The following is a 24,660-nucleotide window of genomic DNA, read 5'->3' on the forward strand; positions in this document are numbered from 1 at the left end:
CGATATCACCAAAATTGGCCTTTCTGCAATTTAGAAACTCAACCCAAGGACTAGTCCTATCTTTTTCCATAATTAGTGGTATTATGATCATGAGAAGCAAACTGTTCCTCTACACAAACTTCTGTCACCTGTCCTGTCTCGGTTCCTAATAGGAGATCAAGTATTGCACACTCTCTCATTGGGACAATTATGTACAGGTTAAGGAACCTTTCCAGAATGCTTTTGACAAACTCTATCCTTCATAATCCTTTTTACAGTTTGGGAGTCCCTGTTAATATCATCTACTATCAGAACCTTATGTTCCTTGCAACAGTCTGTGATCTCTCTACAAATTTGTTCCTCTAGATCCCGCAGACTATTGAGTGGTATATAATATAGCCCCATTAACATGATCATACCTTTTTTATTCCTCAGTTCCACTCATAAAGTCTCACTAGACAAGTTCTCCAGTCTTTCCTGACTGAGCACTGCCATGGGCATTTTCCTGACAAGTAATGTCACCCCTCCTCCTTTAATCCCTCCTGCTCTATCACGTCAAAAACAACAGAACCCCGGAATATTGAGCTGCCAGATCTGTCCTCCTGCAACCAAGACTCACTTATGGCTACAATATCATAATTCCATATGTTGATCCATGCCCTGAGCTCATCTGTCTTTCCTGCAATACTACTTGCATTAAAATATATTCAACTCAGAACATTAGCCCCACCGTGCTCGACCTATTGCTTCCCGACTTTGTCTGAGGTCTTAACAACATCTGTCACCATAACCACTCTACTATTTGTTCTGGCACCCTGGTTTCCATTCCTCCAGTTTAAATACCCCCGTGCAGTACTGGTAAACCATCACGCTGGAAGAGAGCCCAATGATCCAAAAATCTGACGCCCTCCCTACTACACCAACTCCTATGCCATGTGTTAAATTGTATAATCTTCCTATTTCTAGCCTCATTAGCATGTGGCATGGGGAGCAATCCTGAGATCACAAACCTGGAGGTCCTGTCCTTTAACGTAGCACCTAACTCCCACGTGGCCAAGTGGTTAATGCATTGGACTAGTGACCTGAAGGTCATGAGTTCGAGCCCCAGCCGAGGGAACGTGTTCTGTCCTTGAGCAAGGCACTTAATCACACACTGCTCTGCGACGACACTGGTGCCAAGCTGTATGGGTCCTAATGCCCTTCCCTTGGACAACAGTGGTGTCATGGAGAGGGGAGACTTGCAGCATGGGCAACTGCTGGTCTTCCATACAATCTTGCCCAGGCCTGCACCCTGAAGGGTGAAGACTTTCCAGGCACAGATCCATGGTCTCGCAAGACTAACCCCCTGAACTCTCTTTGCAGAACCACATCCCTCCTCCTGCCTACGTCATTGGTACGTATATGGCCCACACCCTTTAACTGCTCATTCTCCCACTTAAGAATAGTGAGGACCCTATTCGAGATGTGTCGGACCCTGGCACCCAGGAGGCAACATATCATCTGGGAACCTCATTCTCGGCCTCAGAACCTCCTTTCTGTTTTCCAAACTAACAAATCCCCAATCACCACAGCTCGCCTCTTTTCTTCCCCCGCCTCCCCAAATCACTTCCCATCTGAGTGACACAGAGCCAGACTCAGTGCCATCTGTGACTTTCCTCTGCCAGGTCAGTCCACCAACAATATCCAAAGTTGTATACCTGGTATACCAAAGTGGGATGACCACAGGGGTATTCTGAATGAGCTGTTTAACCACTTTCACCCTCCTGACTGTCACCCCTGTCACCCAGTTTCCTATGTCCTGCACCTTGGGTGTAACTACCTTGCTATATGTCCTGTCTATCACACCCTCAGCCTCACGAATGATCCAGAATTCATCCAGTTCCAGCTCCTTAATGGAGAGTGTTAGAAGCTGCAGCTGGATGCACTTCTCACAGGTGAAGTTGTCAAGGACACTGGAGGTCTACCTGCCTTCCCACGTCCCAAAAAGGGAGCTTTCCACTATCCTGCCTGGCATCCCTACTGCTCTAACTGTGCAATTATAGAGAAGGAAACAACAAATGAACTTAAATATACATACACCAACTGCTTTTTGCCTTCCCTCACTCAAGTCTCTCCCTAATGAAGACCCAAGAAGCTAAATCCTCAAAAGCTCCACTCGAACACTGCCCATTCCAACAAAATCTGCTCCATTTCCCCTGACTTATTTGAATTTTTTTGGTCTATTGTACCAATAGCGGCACCTTAATCAGTGTCCTTCAGCACTTAAGGCCACAACAATGTAATCCCCTTTTCTCCAACAGGAAAAAACCTCTTTTTTTTTAAATGACTCTTTAAACTTATTACTAAATCTGAAAATTGTGTTCATTCCTGTGTACTGAATTCACTCCAATACACAAAAAGCATCTTGAAAGTAAGATACAGATTTTCAGAAAGTATTCCAATTGGCATGAATCAAGAGCCGGATTTGCATTTTTATTCTTTAATTTTGCTCCAATAAATTTAAATAACTTCATGTTCCCTGTCAATTCTCTTATGATTAATCAAGCTCAACTTCTTCTCATGGCTGGGGATTTTGTATTTTACAGCCTCCTTGCTCTGTCCAATAACATTTCAAATCACATCAATATCCCTTGAAGGTAAAACACTCTCAGTGTCAGAATGTTCCTTGTGTACCAAAGCTTCTGTTAGGGTGTGTAGTTTGCTGCCCTCTGGTGGTTGCCTACTTTGTTTGACATGAAACTTAGAGGTTAAGGGACATCTGCCAAAGACTGGCTTTGCATCTTTGTTACAAGCAGTTTCCTTTCCTGCTTTGGGATACACTAACAGTTGCCCCATTTTCATACCGGCTCTGAGAATATTCAACGTAATTAAAGAATAATGTAAAACGAAGGGTTGCTTCAGTGAGCAGGAGCAAAGTGAAAACATTCCACCCTCAACTCCTGTATGCAAGAACATGTGTGAATCTTTATCAGTAAGGTTTTGCCCATCAGTTCCATTGACTCTGCTTCTTTCCTCCCCCACCAATTCCACTCCCAAGAACACCCCTAACATCTCACCCCTTTTCCTAAGCACCCAATCCTGAACTAGTATTTCTGTCCTGCCTTTGCAAGGCCTCCTGTCCTGGGTTCTTTTTTTAACACCTCCTTAACACCCTTCTTACTTGAGTGCTGTTTACCCTGGTTTCCACGTGATCTGACATTTTGGACGTTGTTTATGAAGGGGCTGGTTATGAATAAGAAGGTTTGGTTACAGTTGTATCAGATGTGCAGGCTACAACTGGGATACTGCCCACACTATTGATCTCCGTATCTTAATAAACAAAGTGCATATTAGTTTTGGAGGCAGTCCAAGATTCACCAGGCTAACTTGTAGACTAAAAGGGTTATGGTATCTAGATATGCCAGGCAATTTAAAGCCTTATTTCTTGGGCTTTGAAAGAATGAGTAGTGACCTTATTCAAATACAGTATATTGGATCCTAAGGGATGCTGGCAAGGTCGATGCTGAGATATTTTTCATAGTGGGAGAGAGATAAACAAAGGGCCACAGTTACAAAATAAAGATCCAGTCATTTGAGCATGAGGCATGTAGAAATTTCTTCTCTCAGAGTGTGGTGTATCTCTGGAATTTCCTGCCCATGAGAGTGGAGGAGGCCGGCATTATATATATTTAAACTTCAGAGAGATAAATATTTCAAAGTTTGACAGCGAAGAGTTATAGAGAAATGGCACAGAAGCTATGGCCAGTGAAGGTCATCCATGACCATATTAAATGTTAGACAGACTTGAGTGGCCTGCCTGCTTCTATTTATTTTGTACAAACAACCTCCCTCATATATTCATAGAATATAGGGAGCTAGGAAGGGAGTTGAGAAAAAGGACCGCAAAGGTAGTAATCTCGGGATTACTGCCTGTGCCACGCGACAGTGAGAGTAGGAATGCGATGAGGTGGAGGATAAATGCGTGGCTGAGGGATTGGAGCAGGGGGCAGGGATTCAAGTTTTTGGATCATTGGGACCTCTTTTGGCGCAGGTGTGACCTGTACAAAAAGTACAGGTTACACTTGAACCCTAGGGGGACCAATATCCTGGCAGGGAGATTAGCGGGGGCTACTGAGGTGACTTTAAACTAGAATGGTTGGGGGGTGGGAATCAAATTAAAGAGGCTAGGCGTGAGGAGGTTAGTTCACAACAGGGGGATGGGAACCAGTGCAGAGAGACAGAGGGGTGTAAAGTGAGGGTAGAAGCAAAAAGTACTAAGGAGAAAAGTAAAAGTGGCAGGCCGACAAATCCAGGGCAAGCATTAAAAAGGGCCACTTTTCAACATAATTGTATAAGGGCTAAGAGAGTTGTAAAAGAGCGCCTGAAGGCTTTGTGTGTCAATGCAAGGAGCATTCGTAATAAGGTGGATGAATTGAAAGTGCAGATTGTTATTAATGATTATGATATAGTTGGGATCACAGAGACATGGCTCCAGGGTGACCAGGGATGGGAGTTCAACGTTCAGGGATATTCAATATTCAGGAGGGATAGACATGAAGGAAGGGGAGGTGGGGTGGCATTGCTGGTTAAAGAAGAGATTAACGCAATAGAAAGGAAAGACATAAGCCGGGAAGATGTGGAATCGATATGGGTAGAGCTGCGTAACACTAAGGGGCAGAAGACGCTGGTGGGAGTTGTGTACAGGTCACCTAACAGTAGTAGTGAGGTCGGAGATGGTATTAAACAGGAAATTAGAAATGTGTGCAATAAAGGAACAGCAGTTATAATGGGTGACTTCAACCTACATGTAGATTGGGTGAGCCAAATTGGTAAAGGTGCTGAGGAAGAGGATTTCTTGGAATGTATGCGCGGTGGTTTTTTGAACCAACATGTCGAGGAACCAACTAGAGAGCAGGCTATTCTGGACTGGGTTCTGAGCAATGAGGAAGGGTTAATTAGCGATCTTGTCGTGAGAGGCCCCTTGGGTAAGAGTGACCATAATATGGTGGAATTCTTCATTAAGATGGAGAGTGACATAGTTAATTCAGAAACAAAGGTTCTGAACTTAAAGAGGGGTAACTTTGAAGGTATGAGACGTGAATTAGCTAAGATAGACTGGCAAATGACACTTAAAGGATTGACGGTGGATATGCAATGGCAAGCATTTAAAGGTTGCATGGATGAACTACAACAATTGTTCATCCCAGTTTGGCAAAAGAATAAATCAAGGAAGGTAGTGCACCCGTGGCTGACAAGAGAAATTAGGGATAGTATCAATTCCAAAGAAGAAGCATACAAATTAGCCAGAGAAAGTGGCTCACCTGAGGACTGGGAGAAATTCAGAGTTCAGCAGAGGAGGACAAAGGGCTTAATTAGGAAGGGGAAAAAAATTATGAGAGAAAACTGGCAGGGAACATAAAAACGGACAGTAAAAGCTTTTATAGATATGTAAAAAGGAAAAGACTGGTAAAGACAAATGTAGGTCCCCTGCAGACAGAAACAGGTGAATTGATTATGGGGAGCAAGGACATGGCAGACCAATTTAATAATTACTTTGGTTCTGTCTTCACTAAGGAGGACATAAATAATCTTCCAGAAATAGTAGGGGACAGAGGGTCCAGTGAGATGGAGGAACTGAGCGAAATACATGTTAGTAGGGAAGTGGTGTTAGGTAAATTGAAGGAATTGAAGGCAGATAAATCCCCAGGGCCAGATGGTCTGCATCCTAGAGTGCTTAAGGAAGTAGCCCAAGAAATAGTGGATGCATTAGTGATAATTTTTCAAAACTCGTTAGATTCTGGACTAGTTCCTGAGGATTGGAGGGTGGCTAATGTAACTCCACTTTTTAAAAAAGGAGGGAGAGAGAAACCGGGGAATTATCGGCCGGTTAGCCTAACGTCGGTGGTGGGGAAACTGCTGGAGTCAGTTATCAAGGATGTGATAACAGCACATTTGGAAAGCGGTGAAATGATCGGACAAAGTCAGCATGGATTTGTGAAAGGAAAATCATGTCTGACGAATCTCATAGAATTTTTTGAGGATGTAACTAGTAGAGTGGATAGGGGAGAACCGGTGGATGTGGTATTCTTGGATTTTCAAAAGGCTTTTGACAAGGTCCCACACAGGAGATTAGTGTGCAAACTTAAAGCACACAGTATTGGGGGTAAGGTATTGGTGTGGGTGGAGAATTGGTTAGCAGACAGGAAGCAAAGAGTGGGAATAAACGGGACCTTTTCAGAATGGCAGGCGGTGACTAGTGGGGTACCGCAAGGCTCAGTGCTGGGACCCCAGTTGTTTACAATATATATTAATGACTTGGATGAGGGAATTAAATGCAGCATCTCCAAGTCTGCGGATGACACGAAGCTGGGTGGCAGTGTTAGCTATGAGGAGGATGCTAAGAGGATGCAGGGTGACTTGGATAGGTTGGGTGAGTGGGCAAATTCATGGCAGATGCAATTTAATGTGGATAAATGTGAAGTTATCCACTTTGGTGGCAAAAATAGGAAAACAGATTATTATCTAAATGGTGGCCGATTAGGAAAAGGGGAGGTGCAACGAGACTTGGGTGTCATTATACACCAGTCATTGAAAGTGGGCATGCAGGTACAGCAGGCGGTGAAAAAGGCGAATGGTATGCTGGCATTTATAGCGAGAGGATTCGAGTACAGGAGCAGGGAGGTACTACTGCAGTTGTACAAGGCCTTGGTGAGACCACACCTGGAGTATTGTGTGCAGTTTTGGTCCCCTAATCTGAGGAAAGACATCCTTGCCATAGAGGGAGTACAAAGAAGGTTCACCAGATTGATTCCTGGGATGGCAGGACCTTCATATGAAGAAAGACTGGATGAACTGGGCTTGTACTCATTGGAGTTTAGAAGATTGAGGGGGGATCTGATTGAAACGTATAAGATCCTAAAGGGATTGGACAGGCTAGATGCAGGAAGATTGTTCCCGATGTTGGGGAAGTTCAGAACGAGGGGCCACAGTTTGAGGATAGAGGGGAAGCCTTTTAGGACCGAGATTAGGAAAAACTTCTTCACACAGAGAGTGGTGAATCTGTGGAATTCTCTGCCACAGGAAACAGTTGAGGCCAGTTCATTGGCTATATTTAAGAGGGAGTTAGATATGGCCCTTGTGGTTATGGGAGTCAGGGGGTATGGAGGGAAGGCTGGGGCGGGGTTCTGAGTTGGGGATCAGCCATGATCATAATAAATGGCGGTGCAGGCTCGAAGGGCCGAATGGCCTACTCCTGCACCTATTTTCTATGTTTCTATGTTTCTATGTTTCTCTTCAAAAAGCATACCCTTGATCCCCTTGTCTCTAAAAGCTGCCAGCTGTATGCCAACTTGCATATACAAGTGAATTAATGCCTTCAATGAATGGCAGATGAAATTATTTCATATGATTATGTTGAGTGTTTGTATAATAATATTCACTCAGTTGTTTGTGTACCATGTCCAAATTTTCTGTTAAGGTTTATGTTGTAGAATGTCAGTAAGTGGTAAAGAATTTTTTAGTTTCATACTCTGAGTTATGAACCATCCTTTCCTCTGTCTCTTTTGGCCAACATTCAAGTAATTGCTTGACACAGTCAAATTACAGAATGATTGGAATGAATCTTTTGATGACAGTATGTCTCTTATCCATTGGTAGCCACAACAAGAAACTGAGAAAAATGGATCACCGACCTCTTCTGCTTCCTCAGTTTCCCAAAATCCTGATACCAACCAGCAAGAAAAAAGTGATGGAAGCAGCCCAAATTCGGAGAGAACAGGTGAGAGTATTGTGTGAAAAATACTGTACTGCCATATAACAGTATTGCTTACAGGACGAAAGAAATTATTTTTGCGTCTGTTGTTTTATTCTCTTTAGGTTTCTTGTATGCACTATCCTTGTTTAAAATTCAGAAATAATAGGTTAGTTCTATTCTAAACAACAGAATAACAAATGTAACTTGATCATATTAAGTGATTACATAGCATCACTGTTATGTGTATGTGTAAGTCCACCAATAAACACGAAGTGAAGCATATGCTGTGACTTTGATGCATTCTTGTATCAGACATTGCTGTTTACTTCAGAGTTACTGCCTTCAATAACGAATGTTATGTTAACGTCTTGACCTCTATTATTTCCTTGTGTAAGCAGCAATACGAAAGAGCTTGCAGGCACTACAGTCACCAACAATAATGTCTAATCCTATAAATCTGTTCTATTACATGATAATCAAGAATAGATTAGAAAAATAGTAAGGCAACTATTTGATTATAAGTAAGTACTTTGTTCTAGAAGGAGAAAGAGAGGAATTCATAGCCTCGAGTCTTGTCTGTTATTCAATTAGATCTGTAGCAGACCTATGGTAAATCTCAGGTCCATTCACCCAACCTTTCTCCAGACCCTTTGATGCCTTAATTTAAATAAATCTAGCAGTATCAAAATGGCATTTTAACTAACATCTACAAACTTTGCTGAAGAGATTTGCACCATTTGTAGTGAACAAAAGTTCTTTATTTCACATCTTAAAATATATGAAAGGTCATTTCACTTTCATGTGGATTTCTCCTATCAGAGAAAACAGCTCTTTATCTAACCAATTGAATCTTCATTTTAAAGATATCGGTTGGATTTGAGGAGAAATTGTGTTACATTCTGGAATGAAGATTTATCTGAATCTCCTTATTTCCATAATTAATTCATAACAAATTAAGATAAGCCTGGTGGTAGCTATCAACAGAGAATGGAGGAAACTTGTTGCACAGCTATTTTGAAATGCATGTTGTACTTGGATATGCAAGGGACGGTAGATGTTGGAATCTGGAGCAACATGCAAAGTGCCAGAGAAACTCAGCATATCAGGCAGTGTCTATGGAGTGAAATAAATAATTGACATTTTGGGTGGAGAGCTTCAGGAGCCTTAGTTCAAAATATCAACTGTCCCTTCCCTTCATTGATGTTGAGATACCTGACGAGTTCCGTCAGCGCTTTGTGTGCTGTCTGTTGTTCTTTGCCAGCTCCAAAAGGGCAGCATTGTTGATCAGCTCCCACCCTGAACTAGAAGAGGTAAGCCAATCTGTGGGACACTAATGCCTGGGGAAATATCAGAGAGGCTGATGGCAACACGGATACTTTTTGTGTGGCCTTTTCATCCCAGCACCATCAACTAAACAAGATAAGCATTTTCTGTGAGTCTGCGTGAATGACCTTCAGGAGAAACCTCAGATCTTCTTTCAAGTCCTAGATCTGTTCATCATTCTAGTTCCTATTGCCCAGAATTATTGTGATGATAAATTTATCATCACCTGCCAGGAAACTAATCAGTTTTCATCTCTGTGCTGTTTATTTTTTCATAGGTGGAACAGACAGTCAATGTATTTCCCAAGATATGGTGTTGCATTTGGAAGATGTAATGGAAAAGCTTAGAAACTCATTTCCTTCCCCCAAAGGTAAGTTCCTCTCCTCTGCGTAAATATATTTAACAAAGGAGGGACATGTACAAAGCTATAGGAGAGCCATAACGGCTTACGATGGTTATCTAAGGAGACAAGATAGTCTGACTTCAGAGGGTGGGAAGATGTTGGAGTTCATTATTAGGGATGAGATTTCAGGGTACTTGGAGGCACATGATAAAACAGGCCATAGTCAGCATGGTTTCCTCAAAGGAAAATCTTGGCTGACAAAGCCATTGGAATTCTTTGAAGAAATAACAAGCAGGATAGACAAAGAAGAATCAGTTGACTTGGATTTTCAGAAGCCTTTGACAAGGTGCCATACATGAAGCTGCTTAACAAGCTACGAGCCCATGGTATTACAGGAAAGATTCTGGCATGGATAAATCAGTGGCTTATTGGCAGGAGGCAAAGTGTGGAAACAAAGTGTGGGAGCCTTTTCTGGCTGTCTGCCAGTGACTAGTGTTTTTCCACAGGAGTCTGTGTTGGGACCAATTTTTTTTACATTATATGTCAACGATTTGAATGATGGAATTGATGGCTTGTAAAGTTTGCAGGTGATATGAAGATAGCTGGAGGAGCAGGTAGTTTTGAGGAAGTAGCGAGGCTACAAAAGGACAGACAAAGTGCACTGCCCTCCTCTCCTTGCACCAATGCCAACTACACCATCAAACCTGCTGACAAGGATAGTGCTGTTGTCATCTGCCAGACTGACTTCTACCTTGCTGTGCCAGATGGCAGCTGTCAGACGTCTCCTCAGACTTACCCCTTGAAGGGACTCCTTGCTAAGGAGAACCAGGGCATTGTCCCACACACCATCACCAACCTCACGGACTTTAGAGATCTCCTATACACTGCCATAAACCTCATTGTTCCTGTACGCTTCCTTCCTCACCACCATTCAGAGCCCCAAACTGTCCTTCCAGGTGAGGTGATGACCCTTCTGGACTCACCTATTGTTTCCCGTATTCTGATACAACCTCCTCTGTATTGGTTAAACCCAACACAGATTGGGGGACTGCTTTGTTGAGCATCTGTACTCTGTCCACTGAAAAAGGCTGGACCTAGCTATTACTATCCATTTTAATTCCACTTCCCATTCCCATGTTGATGCCAGTTTATGGCCTCCTCTACCATGATGAGGCCAAGCTCAAGTTAAAGGAGCAACATTCCATCTGGGTAGCCTTCAACCTGACAGCATGAACATCAATTTCTCTCATTTCCAGTATTTGTCCCCCCACCTCTCTTTTTCTATTCCTCGTTCTGTTTCCCCTTCCCCCCTCCTTACTTGCCCACCACTTCCCTCCGGTTCCCCTCCTCATTCCCTTTCTCCCATGGTCTGCTGTCCTCTCCTGTTAGATTGTTCTTTTTCTTCAGCCCTTTACCTCTTGCACCTATCACTTCCCAGCTACATCATTCCCCCTCCCTCACCCACCCCCCCCACCTTCCCACTCACCCAGGTTCACCTGTCACCTGCCAGTTTTGTACTCTTCCCCCTCCTCCCACCTTCTTATTCTGGATTCTTCTTCCTTTCCTGCCCTGCCCGTCATGATGAGGGGTCTTCGCCCAAAATGATGACTGTTTATTCCACTCCACAAGGGCCGTCCCACCCGACGACTTCCTCCAGTATTTTGTGAACGTTGCTCATATTTTTCAAATTGTGCTCCACCTGCCATTTCTCACCCACTCACTTAGCCTATCCATAGCTTCTTGAAGGTTTTTCCTCCTGTAATTACAGTCCCACTTGATTTAGTACCATCCACAAACTTGCAACTATGGCTCTTCACCTCCGCTGCCAGATTGTTGATGATGATGAACAGCTGGGGCTCAAACACCAAATACCAATGCCAAACTGAAAGCCAGAAACAGCATTCTGACGTCAGTAACCTTGTTTAGTAGGTGTGTCAGGTGCTAAGGCACTTGTTGTAGAGCGGTTCTGTCGATAAGCATGTTGCTGAGTGTCCAGTGTGGCAGGAAAGGAGTTTGTGATATGTGTCATTCAGAGCACTTTACGGTGATTGGCATCAGTGTCACTGGGCAGTAGTTGTTTAGCTCTGAAGGTGTAGAGTTCTTTGGTACAGGGAATGATGGTGGCTGCTTTGAAGCATGCTGGGACAGCAGCCTGAATGTGTGAAGATATCCATGAAGACGCCAGTGAGCTGATGTGCACACATCCTGAGTACTCGGCCTGGGACGTTGTCTCGCCCAGCTGCCCCTCGGGGATTGACTCTCTGCAGAGTCCTCACGTCTGCAGCTGTTACAGACAGTGACTGCTCACCTGGGAGGGGAGCGGCTTTCATGGCCAGCGTTATAGAACATACAACATAGAAATCGACAGCACATTACATGCTCTTCGGCCCACAATGTTGTGCTGACCATGTAACTACTCCAGAAGCTGCCTAGAGTTTCCCTACTGCATAGCCCTCCATGTACCTATCTAAGAGTTGCTTGGAAGACCCTATTGATTCCGCCTCTACCAGCATTGCTGGCAGTGCATTCCATGCACCCACCACTGTTGCATGCCTCGAAGCGTGCATAGAAGTTGTTTAGCGCATCGGGGAGAAGAGGGATTAGTGGTACGCTCGCCACCGTTCTTCCTTTCACAGTCAGTTGTGCCCTTGATACCAAGCCACATATGCCAGGGATCATTATCGGACAGGTGTTCCTGAATATTTGGAGTGTAGGCAGTCATGTCCAAGATGCGGTTTCTCCTGGCTCTTCTGAGAGCTGTTGTGTCACCAAACCTGAAGGCAGCATCCCGGGATTAGGGAGGGAGCGCAATTCAGTGTTCAGCCAGGGCTTCTGGTCGGGCCATGAGGTGACTGCTCTTGAAGCACTAACATCGTCTACACACTGAGTGATGTCACCAAACGCAGATGAGAATATTCCTCAAGGTCTGAGTCTTCTTCGTTTGAGGTGGCCTCCTTGAACTTCTGCCAGTTAAGCTGTCCAAAGCCATCCAGAAGCTCAGAGATTGCCTCATTAGGTTTCTCCATTATAAGCAGAGGGAAAAAAGGTACTTTGAATCTTCCCTTTGGGTTGATCATTGCACTTATGAAGTGTGAGTGTTATTTGCTACTTTACAGCCCATTTGACTGTTCAGGTTTTGTAAACTGCAAAGGAATCCGGCGCATTATATCAAAGTTGCCCTGTACTTGGTTTTGAAAAATATTTGAGAGACGAGATCATGTGAGTGATATTTTTCATCTTCAATATGATTTTTGGAGATATTCAAAACTATTCCAATATAGTTCCCAAGGAGATCCAAAAGAAGAGGCAATAAGAGCAAAATTTTCAAGAGAGATTTGTTACTCTTCCCTTCCTTTTTTCCATTTTTTCTTTCAGGTGAATCTGCCAATCACTTAAGGAAAAAACAGAAATGATGGAAGGCATCTGAATGAATCCCTTGCTGGAACTGGCTCACCTTCACAGAACCTCAAATGTTAAAGCATAGCCCCAGTACCGGGTCTCACCATTTTGGTTCTGCAAGCTCTGAAGGAGATACAGAGGACTTGGATTTAATGGTATCTCAATTATCCAATTAATACCTAATCTATTTGAGTCCAGTATTCCAGAACATCCAACTCTGAGACAACCAAAGCAAAGAAAGATAATTGTCTTTTATTTCTTGAGTCACCTAAAAGCCACTTACAGTCCTAATATAAACATGACCTTATAGTTGAAGTTGCTAATGAGATAATATTTCAACAGTACAAGTAGGAATTGTTGAACAGGGAATATTTTGGGGAAATGTGTGAGGCAACAGGATATGTTGTTGATATTGAATAAGTTAGACAATTTTATCTAGAATTTATGATTCACAATTTGATGTATGAACACAAAGGTGTAATAATTTTCATTATGCAGTTTGAAGTTGAAGTTAGTATTTCCTGATGTTCACAGAATTACTATTCATTTGTGAAGCATCTAGTCCAATATATAAGATTTCAGATCTGACCTGGGAATAAACATAGGTAAAGATTTTGGCAGAAGTACCTGAGTGGATTTTCTGTTCTGGAAACCATCAAATGGGGTAGTTAATAGATATAATTAAAGCAGAAGTTGATGGGGTTCTTGCTTAGCTGGGACATCAAAGATTACAGGGAGAAGGCAGGAGAATGGGGTTGAGAGGGATAATAAATCAGCCATGATGGAATGACATAGGAACAGATTTGACCAGGCCGGTTGTCTAACTCTGTTCCTATGTCTTATGGTCTAATGGTCTAAATGACTAGGGCAGAATCTAAATTGAGAGCAGGTTTGATGAGAAAAGTTGTAGAAGGCTTTCAATAAAAGGTTAAAGATTTCATTCATCAGTTTAAAAGTATATTCATAAAACTCTAAATGTATCAAAAAGAATACATTCTAGTTGTGAGATCTCATTTCCAAAGGATGAAATATGAAAAAGAACACTAACTGTAATTTCAACACTTGAAAATGTACTTAATAATTTATTGCAACAAGCTCCTAAATTCATTACTGAGCTTACAGTATTTAGAAAAGAGAGCTTCTACTTCTTTTTACCTGGTCATAAAAAAAGAGTATTGATCTTGGTGTTCGGGAATTAAAGTATCCTTAAGTTTGAAAGGTAGGATGTGTCTTTGGGATGCAACAACATTAGTAAAGTGCATTTGTGAGTATAGTGAGAAAAGAAATTTCAAGGCATCTTTCTGCTGAATATGGTACCACAGATTAGAATTTTCCCTTTGGATCTTGAATTGGTAACAGAATATTGAATGTTATCTTTCGAATACAAGGTGCAGAGCAATCTCAAGGAAGCACATCATGTGGCAGAGTTGTTTTTAGGAGATATAAAATTAAAGATATAATGTACCTTTGGAGTTTAGAAGGGATTATGCATTAAACAGATTAGAAAGTAGCTTCTGGAATCTTGTAATGTGTGGACCTAAGTGATGTCTTTGGATTTTTGCAGAACAGATAAAAATGTTCCTTAAACATAATTGACAGTATAGTCACGACCTCTTCAGGATAAAATGGAATTATATTTCAAATGATGCAATCTGGAGTGTTAAAGCAAATAAAGTTTGATGCTATCCTTGGAAAAATAGAAATTATATTTGGAACATTGCAAAATCAAGCTCAAAGATATATCAAGGGTCAGAAGGTGGCTTTGAAATATTCTGAAACTGAAAGGTTAGGATAGACTGAAATAAGTTTTTGGCATATCATAAAACTAAACAGATTGATCTTGGCTGAATATTAGAAGGGTCCTATGCTTTGAGAATTATAAAATAAAAATAAAACTGAATTGTTCTTTAGTACGTTGTGAGATGGGAGGTTGAAGGTGTTTGAACGTCGAGCACAGAGTTTACAGACTGTCTTTCAAAATCTGTAGGACTGAAGTTTGAAAGATATTTTTTGAGATGCTATAAAGCTGAAGTTTAAAAGTGTTTTTATGTACACAGTAGGATGTAAAATAGAATAGAAGGAGCTTTGAGATGTTACATTTTGAAAGATTAAGAGGTTCTTAAGAAGGCGCTGGGACAATGTTAAAATGTGATTTGAGATGTCACAGGATGGAAGATTAGAAATTGCACTTGGGACATTATGACATGAAAATGCTAATATGTGCTTGGGATCTTTATTATACACGTATCCATGTGATGGAATTTTTCTAAAAGCCTGTGATTGTGTTTCAGTAAAAGCCTCAAGTAAAACACATAAAAATTAAGCACACAATAACTTTCAGGATACCTATGATCTACCAGATGATTCATGTTTGAAATATCCTGAGTGCTATGCAACATTTTCAATCCGAAAATGTGAAATCAGACAGAATAAAACCTCTCCTTTCTGACTTGAGCTGCTTACAAAACAAAAAAAAATCACTTGCTGGTGAGGAATTTTCCAAAGCTGTGTGGCTGAGATTCCACCACAGATAGAATATCAATGAATTTACATTGTGTGCAATATTGGCTTTAGATGTGGAAATTGCAATGCCAAAAATGTGTTATTCTTCTTGTAAGACCAGGAACATGAGGAAACAATTAACGTAACAATTTCTTTTCCTTTTCTATTGTAATTATTTGTGCTCAACAAACTTTGAACATGTTTTCTTACGCTGTGAAATTACCACATATGAGATATTTCACTCAATGATCCTCAAAATAATATTTAATATCTTTTTGTCAGCATTAATAATTTAACAAATATTTCTTATTCAGCAAATTTCAATTTAAATCAACGAGCCAAATTTCAGTGAGAAGATGGTCTCAGCTTAAGCGTTGAGATGGATCCACTCTAGCATTGACCTAACCACAGTTTGAATGATCTGGTATAAGCACCAAAATCACAATGTGAAGAATGAGTTCCCACAGCAACTACATATGTGTCGAGCCACTAATAATGTGGTTGACTTTCCACAGTGTGTGGCCTAATGAGGAGAATACCTAATCCCCAGTGCCCTACCGACTGTTTCTCTCTGGCTTTTTGTGAGAAAATCTAAATATGTTACACTCAGCTTTTGAGAGTCTGGTTCACCTCCCTTCTACAATGCTCAGGTACCAGAAGGCCTTGGTGTGGAGGAGTTGACAGGCACTAACCCTGTCTGCTCTTTCAGCAGTAACATTTCTGGAGCTGGATGGAGGTCCTGTCCTCACAGGGGCAGAATCCACTGAATTCTCACCCTTCCTCAACAATCCCACTGCAGTTCCAGCTGAAATATCCTAAAATGGGCGATAGATGTCTACCCCAAATATCTCAAACCTCATGCATGAAACGCATTTAGGATGGAAAAGCTACCAACTCATGCAACTATATACAACTAAACCTTGGTTTCCTCAGCAGTGAATACTACTGATTAAAATGTCATTGTAGTTCTGTTGCATGTGAATCACATCTTATCCTCCTCACTTTGTTTTCTGCCCTTTAACTTCAATTAGATTTGCCAATCATCCCCTTTCAGAACTCATAGTATATTTGGAATTCCCGTGAATTGGTTTACCTGGTTGGCCACCACATCACACAACTTAGATGGAGTGATGGTGATAATCCTGGCAGGCCATTTTCTGTGGATACTGGTTTAATACTGGTACTGTCAAAGGCTCCTCCTAGCCAATGAAAGGGCTCATATCTGCAGTTGACATAAGCACATGCCATCTTTGCCATATAGCCATTTTCTTCCAAGATTGTGATTGTCTGTGATTCCTTTCTGAAACATTTAATTTCTCCCAATAAAAACGTCTTCAGTTTTCTTCTAGGAGTAATGGTCATGTAGTTTTAATCATCTTTTTGAATGGGCCATTTGAAAATTTTCTAAAGTACAACCTGAAAAATAGATTCACTTTTTTTAAGAAAAGTTTATTTTTAATGCTTAATTTATCTTCATTACTAATAAGTAACTTTCAGAACTCAAACCATCATTACAAAACTGACCCACCTCTACCTGGTCATTTCTGTCTGAAATGCGACTTGGATAAAAAGAGATCTGTCACTTGCTGGTGCTTGCATTGGTCAAAATTTAACATTAATTAGAAGGAATATGCCTTATTTGCATTTAGTTCTAACAGCCTTTGCCTGCCTCTGCGGCTACTTGTACGTGTGGAGAAAACGTCAGGAAGGAGAGCTAAGAAAGGAAACCGTCTTTTGTATTATTACTTTTTTTTTAATTAATCAACTCAATGTACAGCTTTTAAAAAATTATATAAATAAATCCTTTTTCCAATGCCTTATGATCTCAAATGTTTACTTTGTATTCAATCTTTTTTTATTAATGGATTTTTCTTAGAAAGAAGAGACCACTATATCAAGATACATAAAGAAAACAAGAGGGAGTGAGTAGATATTGGACCACTTGAAAATAACACAGGAGAGGTTGTAATGGGGGGGTGGGGGCAAGGAACTGACAGATGAACTAAGAAGTATTTTGCATCAGTCTTCACTGTGGAGGACACTAGCAGTATGCTAGAGGTTCGAGAGTGTCAGGGAGCAGAAGTGAGTGCAGTTGCTATTACTAGCGAGAAGGTGCTTGGGAAGCTGAAAGGTCTGAAGGTAGATAAGTCACCTGGATCTGATGGAATACACCAAGAGTTCTGAAAGAAGTAGCTGAAGAGATCTTGGAAGCATTAGTAATGATCTTTCAAGAATCAGTTGATACTGGAATGGTTCCAGAGGACTGAAAAAGTGCAAACGTCACTCCACTCTTCAAGAAGGGACAGAGGCAGAAGAAAGAAATTAAGAGACCAGTTAGCCTGACTTCAATGTTTGGAAAGATGTCGGAGTCGATTGTTAAGGGTGAGGTCTCAGGGTACTTGGAGCCACATGATAAAATAGGCCAAATTCTGTAAGGTTTCCTTAACTAAAAACTTTGCCTGACAAATCTGTTGCAATTCGTTGAGAAAATAACAAGCATGATAGGCAAAGGAGAATTGGTTGATGTTATATACTTGGATTTTTGGAAGGGTTTTGACACGGTGCTGCTCATGAGGCTGCTAAGCAAAATAAAGCCTCTTGGTATTGCAGGAAAAATACTAGAATGTATAGACTGTTGGCTAATTGCCAGGAGGCAAAGATTGGGAATAAAGGGAGCCTTTTCTGATTGGTTGCTGGTAACTAGTGGTGTTCTGCACGGCTCTGTGTTGGGACTGATTATTTACATTGGATGATACAAAGATAGGTTAAGGGGCAAGTTGTGTTGAGGAGGCAAGGAGGCTGCAGAAGGACTTAGACAGATTAGGAGAGTGGGCAAAGATGCAGATGGAAGTGTAAGTGTCAGGAAGTGTATAGTCATAGAAGGAATAAAAGTGTGAACTATTTTCTAAACAGAGAGAACATTCAAAAATCTGAGGTGCAAAGGGACATGGGAGTGCTCGTGCAGGATTTCTCTAAAGTTTAATTTGCAGGTTGAGTCTGTGGTGAGGAAGACAAAGGCAATGTTAGCATTCACCTTAAGAGGGCTAGACTATAAAAATAAGGATGTAATGCTGAGGCTTTAAAAGACACAGGTAAGGCCTCACTTAGAGTATTGTGAACAAGTTTTGAACTCCTTATCTAAGATAGGACGTGTTGACACTGGAGAGGGCTCAAAGGAGGTTCACGTAAATGATCTAGGAATGAAAGTATTACCATATGAGGACCGATGGTTGTCTTCAGAAGAACGAGGGAGGATGTCATTGAAACCTATTGAATGTTGAATGCTGAGAGTGGACGTGAAGAGGATGTTTCCTATAGTGGAAGAGTCTAGGATGACACAACCTCAGAACAGAGCGGTGTCCTTTTAGAACAGAGATGAAGAAGACTTTCTTTGACAGAGTGTAGTGAATCTGTGGAATTCATTGCTACAGAAGGCTGTGGAGACCACGTCACTGGGTCAGATATTGATAGGTTCTTGATTAGTCAGGGCATGAAAGGTAGGTGAATGCTGGATGACACTGCGCTCTGGTTGAAGATACAATTATCAATATAATGTCCTCAGAATAGAATGAAGAGAGAGAACTAGAGAAGGTTTCTTTATTCATCAAACTGGACTGTGCTGATGGCTTGAAAACACTCTAATAGAGAGCCGACAGCTGTGTCAGAGTTAATCCACTCCTGCCCTGCAGAAATACAGAACATTATGAAGTTCTGGTGAAGGTGAAACCTAGTCCTAGACACTACAGCACAGAAACAGGCCCTTCGGCCTATCTTGTCCATGCTGAAATATTAATCTGCCTAGTCCCAACAACCTGCACTAGATCATAGCCCTACATAACCCTCCCACCCTTGTACTTGCCCAAAATGTTGAAATCAAACCTGCATCCACCCTCTCATTCCATACTCTAACCAGCCTATGAGTGAAGTTCCTCCACATGTTTCCCTTAAACCACAACATTTACTTCTAGTCTCACTCAACATCAGTAGAAAAAGCCTGCTTGCATTTACCCTGTCTAAACCCCTCATAATTTTGTATGCCTCTATCAAATCTCCATTCATCCTTCTATGCTCTGAGGAATAATGCCCTAACCTATTCAACCTTCCCCTATAACTGAGGTCCTTAAGTCCTGGCAACATCCTTGTAAATTTTCTCTGCACTTTTTCAATCTCATTGACATTTTAACTGTAGGTAGGCGACCAAAACCTGTACACAATACTCCAAGTAAGGCCTCACCAATCTCTTATACAACTTTGACATATCATCCCAGCTTCTGTACTTTGATTTATGAAGGCCTATATGACAAAATCTTTCTTTACGACCCTGTCTACTTATGACACCACTTTCAAAGAATTATGGGTCTGTATTGCCTGAAGCTTCTGTCTGACCACACTTCTCAGTGCCCTATTGCTAACAGTGTAAGTCTTACCCTGGTTTGTACTCCCAAGATGCAACACTTCACACTTGTCTCCATTAACCTCCACCTGGCATTCTTCAACACATTTTTCCAGCTGTTTCAGATCCCACTGCAAGCTTTGATAGTCTTCTTCACTATCTACTACATCCCTAATCTTGGGGTCATCTGCAAATTTGTTGATCTAGTTTTACCACATAATAAAACCATAAGATATAGGAAAAGAATTAGGCCATTTGGCCCATCAAGTCTGCTCTGCCATTTCATCATGGCTGATCCAATTTTCCTCTCAGCCCCGGTCTCCTACCTTCTCCCCGTATCTCTTCATACCCTGACTAATCAAGAATCTATCAACCTCTACCTGAAATATACCCAATGACTTGGCCTCTACAGCAGCCTCTGGCAAAAAAGTTCTGTAGATTCACCACTTCCTATCTAAAGAAATTTCTCGTCACCATTCCAAAAGGATACCCTTCTATTCTGAGGCTGTGTTTTCTGGTCCTAGACTTGCCCAGCATAGAAAACATCCTCTCCACATCCATAGAAACGTAGAAACATAGAAAACGTACAGAACAATACAGGCCCTTCGGCCCACAAAGTTTTACCGAACATGTCCCTACCTTAGAAATTACTAACCTTATCTATAGTCCTCTATTTTTCTAAGCTCCATGTACCTATCCAAAAGTCTTTTAAAAGACCCTATCGTATCTGCCTCCTCCACCGTTGCCGGCAGCCCATTCCACCCACTCAACACTCTGAGTAAAAAATGTACCCCTGACATCTCCCCTGTATCTACCCCCCAGCACCTTAAACTTGTGTCCTCTTGTGGCAACCATTTCAGCCTTGGGAAAAAGCCTCTGACTATCCATATGATCAATGCCTCTCATCATCTTATACACCTCTATCAGGTCACCTCTCATCCTCCGTCACGCCAAGGAGAAAAGGCCGAGTTCACTCAACCTATTCTCATAAGGCATGCTCCTCAATCCAGGCAACATCCTTGTAAATCTCCTCTGCACCCCTTCTATGGCTTCCACATCCTTCCTGTAGTGAGGCGACTAGAACTGAGCACAGTACTCCAAGTGGGGTCTGACCAGGGTCCTATATAGCTGCAACATTACCTCTCAGCTCCTAAACTCAATCCCGTGATTGATGAAGGCCAATGCACCGTATGCTTTCTTAACCACAGAGTCAACCTGCACAGTTGCTTTGAGCGTCCTATGGACTCGTACCCCTCTGATCCTCCACACTGTCAAGAGTCTTACCACTAATACTATATTCTGCCATCATATTTGACCCACCAAAATGAACCACTTCACACTTATCTGGGTTGAACTCCACCTGCCACTTCTCAGCCCAGTTTTGCATCCTCGCTGTAACCTCTGACAGACCTCCACACTATCCACAACTCCTCCAACCTTTGTGTCATCAGCAAACTTACTAACCCATCCTTCCACTTCCTCATCCAGATCATTTATAAAAATTGCGAAGAGTAAGGGTCCCAGAACAGATCCCTGAGGCACACCACTGGTGACCGACCTCCATGCAGAATATGACCCGTCTATAACCACTCTTTGCCTTCTGTGGGCAAGCCAGTTCTGGATCCACAAAGCAATAACTCCTTGGATCCCATGCCTCCTTACTTTCTCAATAAACCTTGCATGGGGTACCTTATCAAATGCCTTGCTGAAATCCATATACACAACATCTACTGCTCTTCCTTCATCAATGTGTTTAGTCACATCCTCAAAAAATTCAATCAGCCTCGTAAGGCACGACCTGCCCTTGACAAAGCCATGCTGACTATTCCTAGTTATATTATACCTCTTCAAATGTTCATAAATCCTGCCTCTCGGGATCTTCTCCATCTACTTACCAACCACTGAAGTAAGTCTCACTGGTCTATAATTTCCTGGGCTATCTCTACTCCCTTTCTTGAATAAAGGAACAACATCCGCAACCCTCCAATCCTCCAGAACCTCTCCCGTCCCCATTGATGATGCAAGGATCATCGCCAGAGGCTTAGCAATCTCCTCCCTCGCCTCCCACAGTAGCCTAGGGTACATCTCATCTGGCCTGGGCAATTTATCCAACTTGATGCTTTCCAAAAGCTCCAGCACATCCTCCTTCTTAATACCTACATGCTCAAGCTTTTCAGTCTGCTTCAAGTCATCACTACAATCACCAAGGTCCTTTTCCATAGTGAATACTGAAGTAAAGTATTCATTAAGTACCTCTGCTATTTCCTCCAGTTCCATACATACTTTCCCACTGTCACACTTGATAGGTCCTATTCTTTCATGACTTATCCTCTTGCTCTTCACATTCTTGTAGAATGCCTTGGGGTTTTCCTTAATCCTGCCCACCAAGGCCTTCTCATGGCCCCTTCTGGCTCTCCTAATTTCCTTCTTAAGCTCCTTCCTATTAGCCTTATAATCTTCTGGATCTCTAACATTTCCTAGCTCTCTGAACCTTTTGTAAACTTTTCTTTTCTTCTTGACTAGATTTATTACAGCCTTTGTACACCACGGTTCCTGTACCCTACCATAACTTCCCTGTCTCATTGGAACGTACCTATGCAGAACCCCACACAAATATCCCCTGAACATTTGCCACATTTCTTCCATACTTTTCCCTGAGAACATCTGTTTCCAATTTAAGCTTCCAGTTTCCTGTCTGATAGCCTCATAATTCCCCTTACTTCAATCAAACCCTTTTCTAACTTGTCTGTTCCTATTTCTCTCCAATGCAATTGTAAAGAAGATAGAATTATGATAACTATCTCCAAAATGCTCTCCCACTGAGAGATCTGACACCTGACCAGGTTCATTTCCCAACACCAAATCAAGTACAGCCTCTCCTCTTGTAGGCTTATCTACATGTTGTGTCAAGAAACCTTCCTGAACACACCTAACAAACTCCACCCCTTCTAAACCCCTTGCTCTAGGGAGATGCCAATCGATATTTGGGAAATTAAAATCTCCCATCACGACAACTCTGTTATTATTACACCTTTCCAGGATCTGTTTCCCTATCTGCTCCTCGATATCCCTGTTACTATTAGTTGGCCTATAAAAAAACACCCAGTAAAGTTATTGACCCCTTCCTGTTCCTAACCTCCACCCACAGAGACTCTGTAGAATTCCCTCCATGACATTCCTTTTCTGCAGCCGTGACACCATCTCTGATCAACAGTGCCATGCCCCCACCTCTTTTGCCTCCCTCCCTGTCCTTTCCGAAACATCTAAAACCTGGCACTTGAAGTAACCATTCCTGTCCCTGAGCCATCCAAGTCTCTGTAATGGCCACCACATCATAGCTCCAAGTACTGATCCACGCTCTAAGCTCATCCGCTTTGTTCACAACACTCCTTGCATTAAAATAGACACATCTCAAACCTTCGGTCTGAGCGCGTCCCTTCTCTATCACCTGCCTTTTCCCCCTCTCACACTGTCTACAAGCTTTCTCTATTTGTGAGCCAACCTCCTCTTCCCCAGTCTCTTCAGTTCGGTTCCCACCCCTCAACAATTCTAGTTTAAACTCTCGCCAGTAGCCTTAGCAAACCTCCCCGCTAGGATATTGGTCCCCCTGGGATTCAAGTGCAACCCATCTTTTTTGCAATTGTCACACCTGCCCCAAAAGAGGTCCCAATGATCCAGAAATCTGAATCCCTGCCCCCTGCTCCAATCCCTCAGCCACGCATTTATCCTCCACCTCATTCTATTCCTATTCTCACTGTCGCGTGGCACAGGCAGTAATCCTGAGATTACTACCTTCGCGGTCCTGCTTCTCAACTTCCTTTCTAACTCCCTGTAGTCTGTTTTCAGGACCTTTTCCCTTTTCCTACCAATGTCATTGGTACCAATACGGGAAGAGAAGATGGCGGCGCGACACAGCTTGCGGCGGCCACTCCGGTGAATGATATCTGTTATCTGTCAAGTAGGGTGCCATGCGCAATCCTGATTTGATGGAGACAGACGTGAGAGCACGGGGGAACATCTGGTGAAACTTCTGAAATGCTTCTTTCGTTGCCGCTGCTACTGTGTGAACCAGAATCTCCGGAGGTGAAGGCCCCGAGTCCTCGGCTTTGCTTGTTGCTTGGTGGCTGGGGCCGGGGTCAAAGCGCTCGGCAGAGATGGTGCTCGGTGCTTGGTGTCGGAGGGCTGGTCGGAGGCTCGAAGTTTTCGGACGGACTCAGAATCAGCTGTGGTCAGGTGCTTCCAGGGTGCTGCATCGGCAGTTGTCGGTGCCTGGAGGTTTATGGCAGGGGGAGTTTCTCCCTTCTGCGTCTGCGTGAGATGATGGGGCTATCGGGACTTGAGACTTTTTTTTACCGTGCCCATGGACTGCTTTTTATCAAATTATGGTATTGCTTTGCACTACTGTAACTATATGTTATAATTATATGGTTTTGTCAGTTTTAGTCTTGGTTTGTCCTGTGTTTCTGTGATATCTTTCTGGAGGAACATTGTATCATTTTTTAATGCATGCATTTCTAAATGACAATAAACGAGGACTGAGTGTCCTCATAATCTAATCTAATATGTACCACGACCTCTGGCTATTCTCCCTCCCACTGCAGGATATCTTGGACATGATCTGAAACATCCCAGACCCTGGCACCTGGGAGGCAAACTACCATCTGAGTTTCTTTCCTGTATCCACAGAATCGCCTGTCTGGCCCCCTAACTATATAGTCCCCTATCACTACTGCCTTCCTCTTCCTTTCCCCATCCTTCTGAGCCACAGGACCAGACTCTGTGCCAGAGGCACGGCCACTGTCACTTCCCCCAGGTAGGTTGTTCCCTCCCCCTCCACAGTACTCAAACTGGCTACTTATTGTCAAAGGGTACAGCCACAGGTGTACTCTCTGATACCTGACTTTTCCCCTTCCCTCTCCTGACTGTGACCCACTTGTCTGTCTCCTGCAGCACCTGTGTGACCACCTGCCTATAACTCCTTTCTATCAC

General features: G+C 42.5%; 1 protein-coding gene across 1 annotated transcript in view; it reads left to right on the plus strand.

The window, feature by feature from the left end:
- The window catches only part of drp2 (dystrophin related protein 2), a 90,266-nt gene extending 73,218 nt beyond the window's left edge, over positions 1–17,048 (plus strand). The window contains exons 20-22 of the mRNA XM_063061366.1: positions 7,615–7,735; positions 9,312–9,404; positions 12,753–17,048. Of these exons, the coding sequence (XP_062917436.1) occupies positions 7,615–7,735; positions 9,312–9,404; positions 12,753–12,790 (252 nt within the window). The 3' untranslated portion in view covers positions 12,791–17,048. The remainder of the gene's footprint in view (positions 1–7,614; positions 7,736–9,311; positions 9,405–12,752) is intronic.
- Positions 17,049–24,660: the final 7,612 nt, after the last annotated feature.

Source organism: Mobula hypostoma, chromosome 10 (genome assembly GCF_963921235.1).
Source record: "Mobula hypostoma chromosome 10, sMobHyp1.1, whole genome shotgun sequence".
Taxonomy (NCBI): Eukaryota; Metazoa; Chordata; class Chondrichthyes; order Myliobatiformes; family Myliobatidae; genus Mobula; species Mobula hypostoma.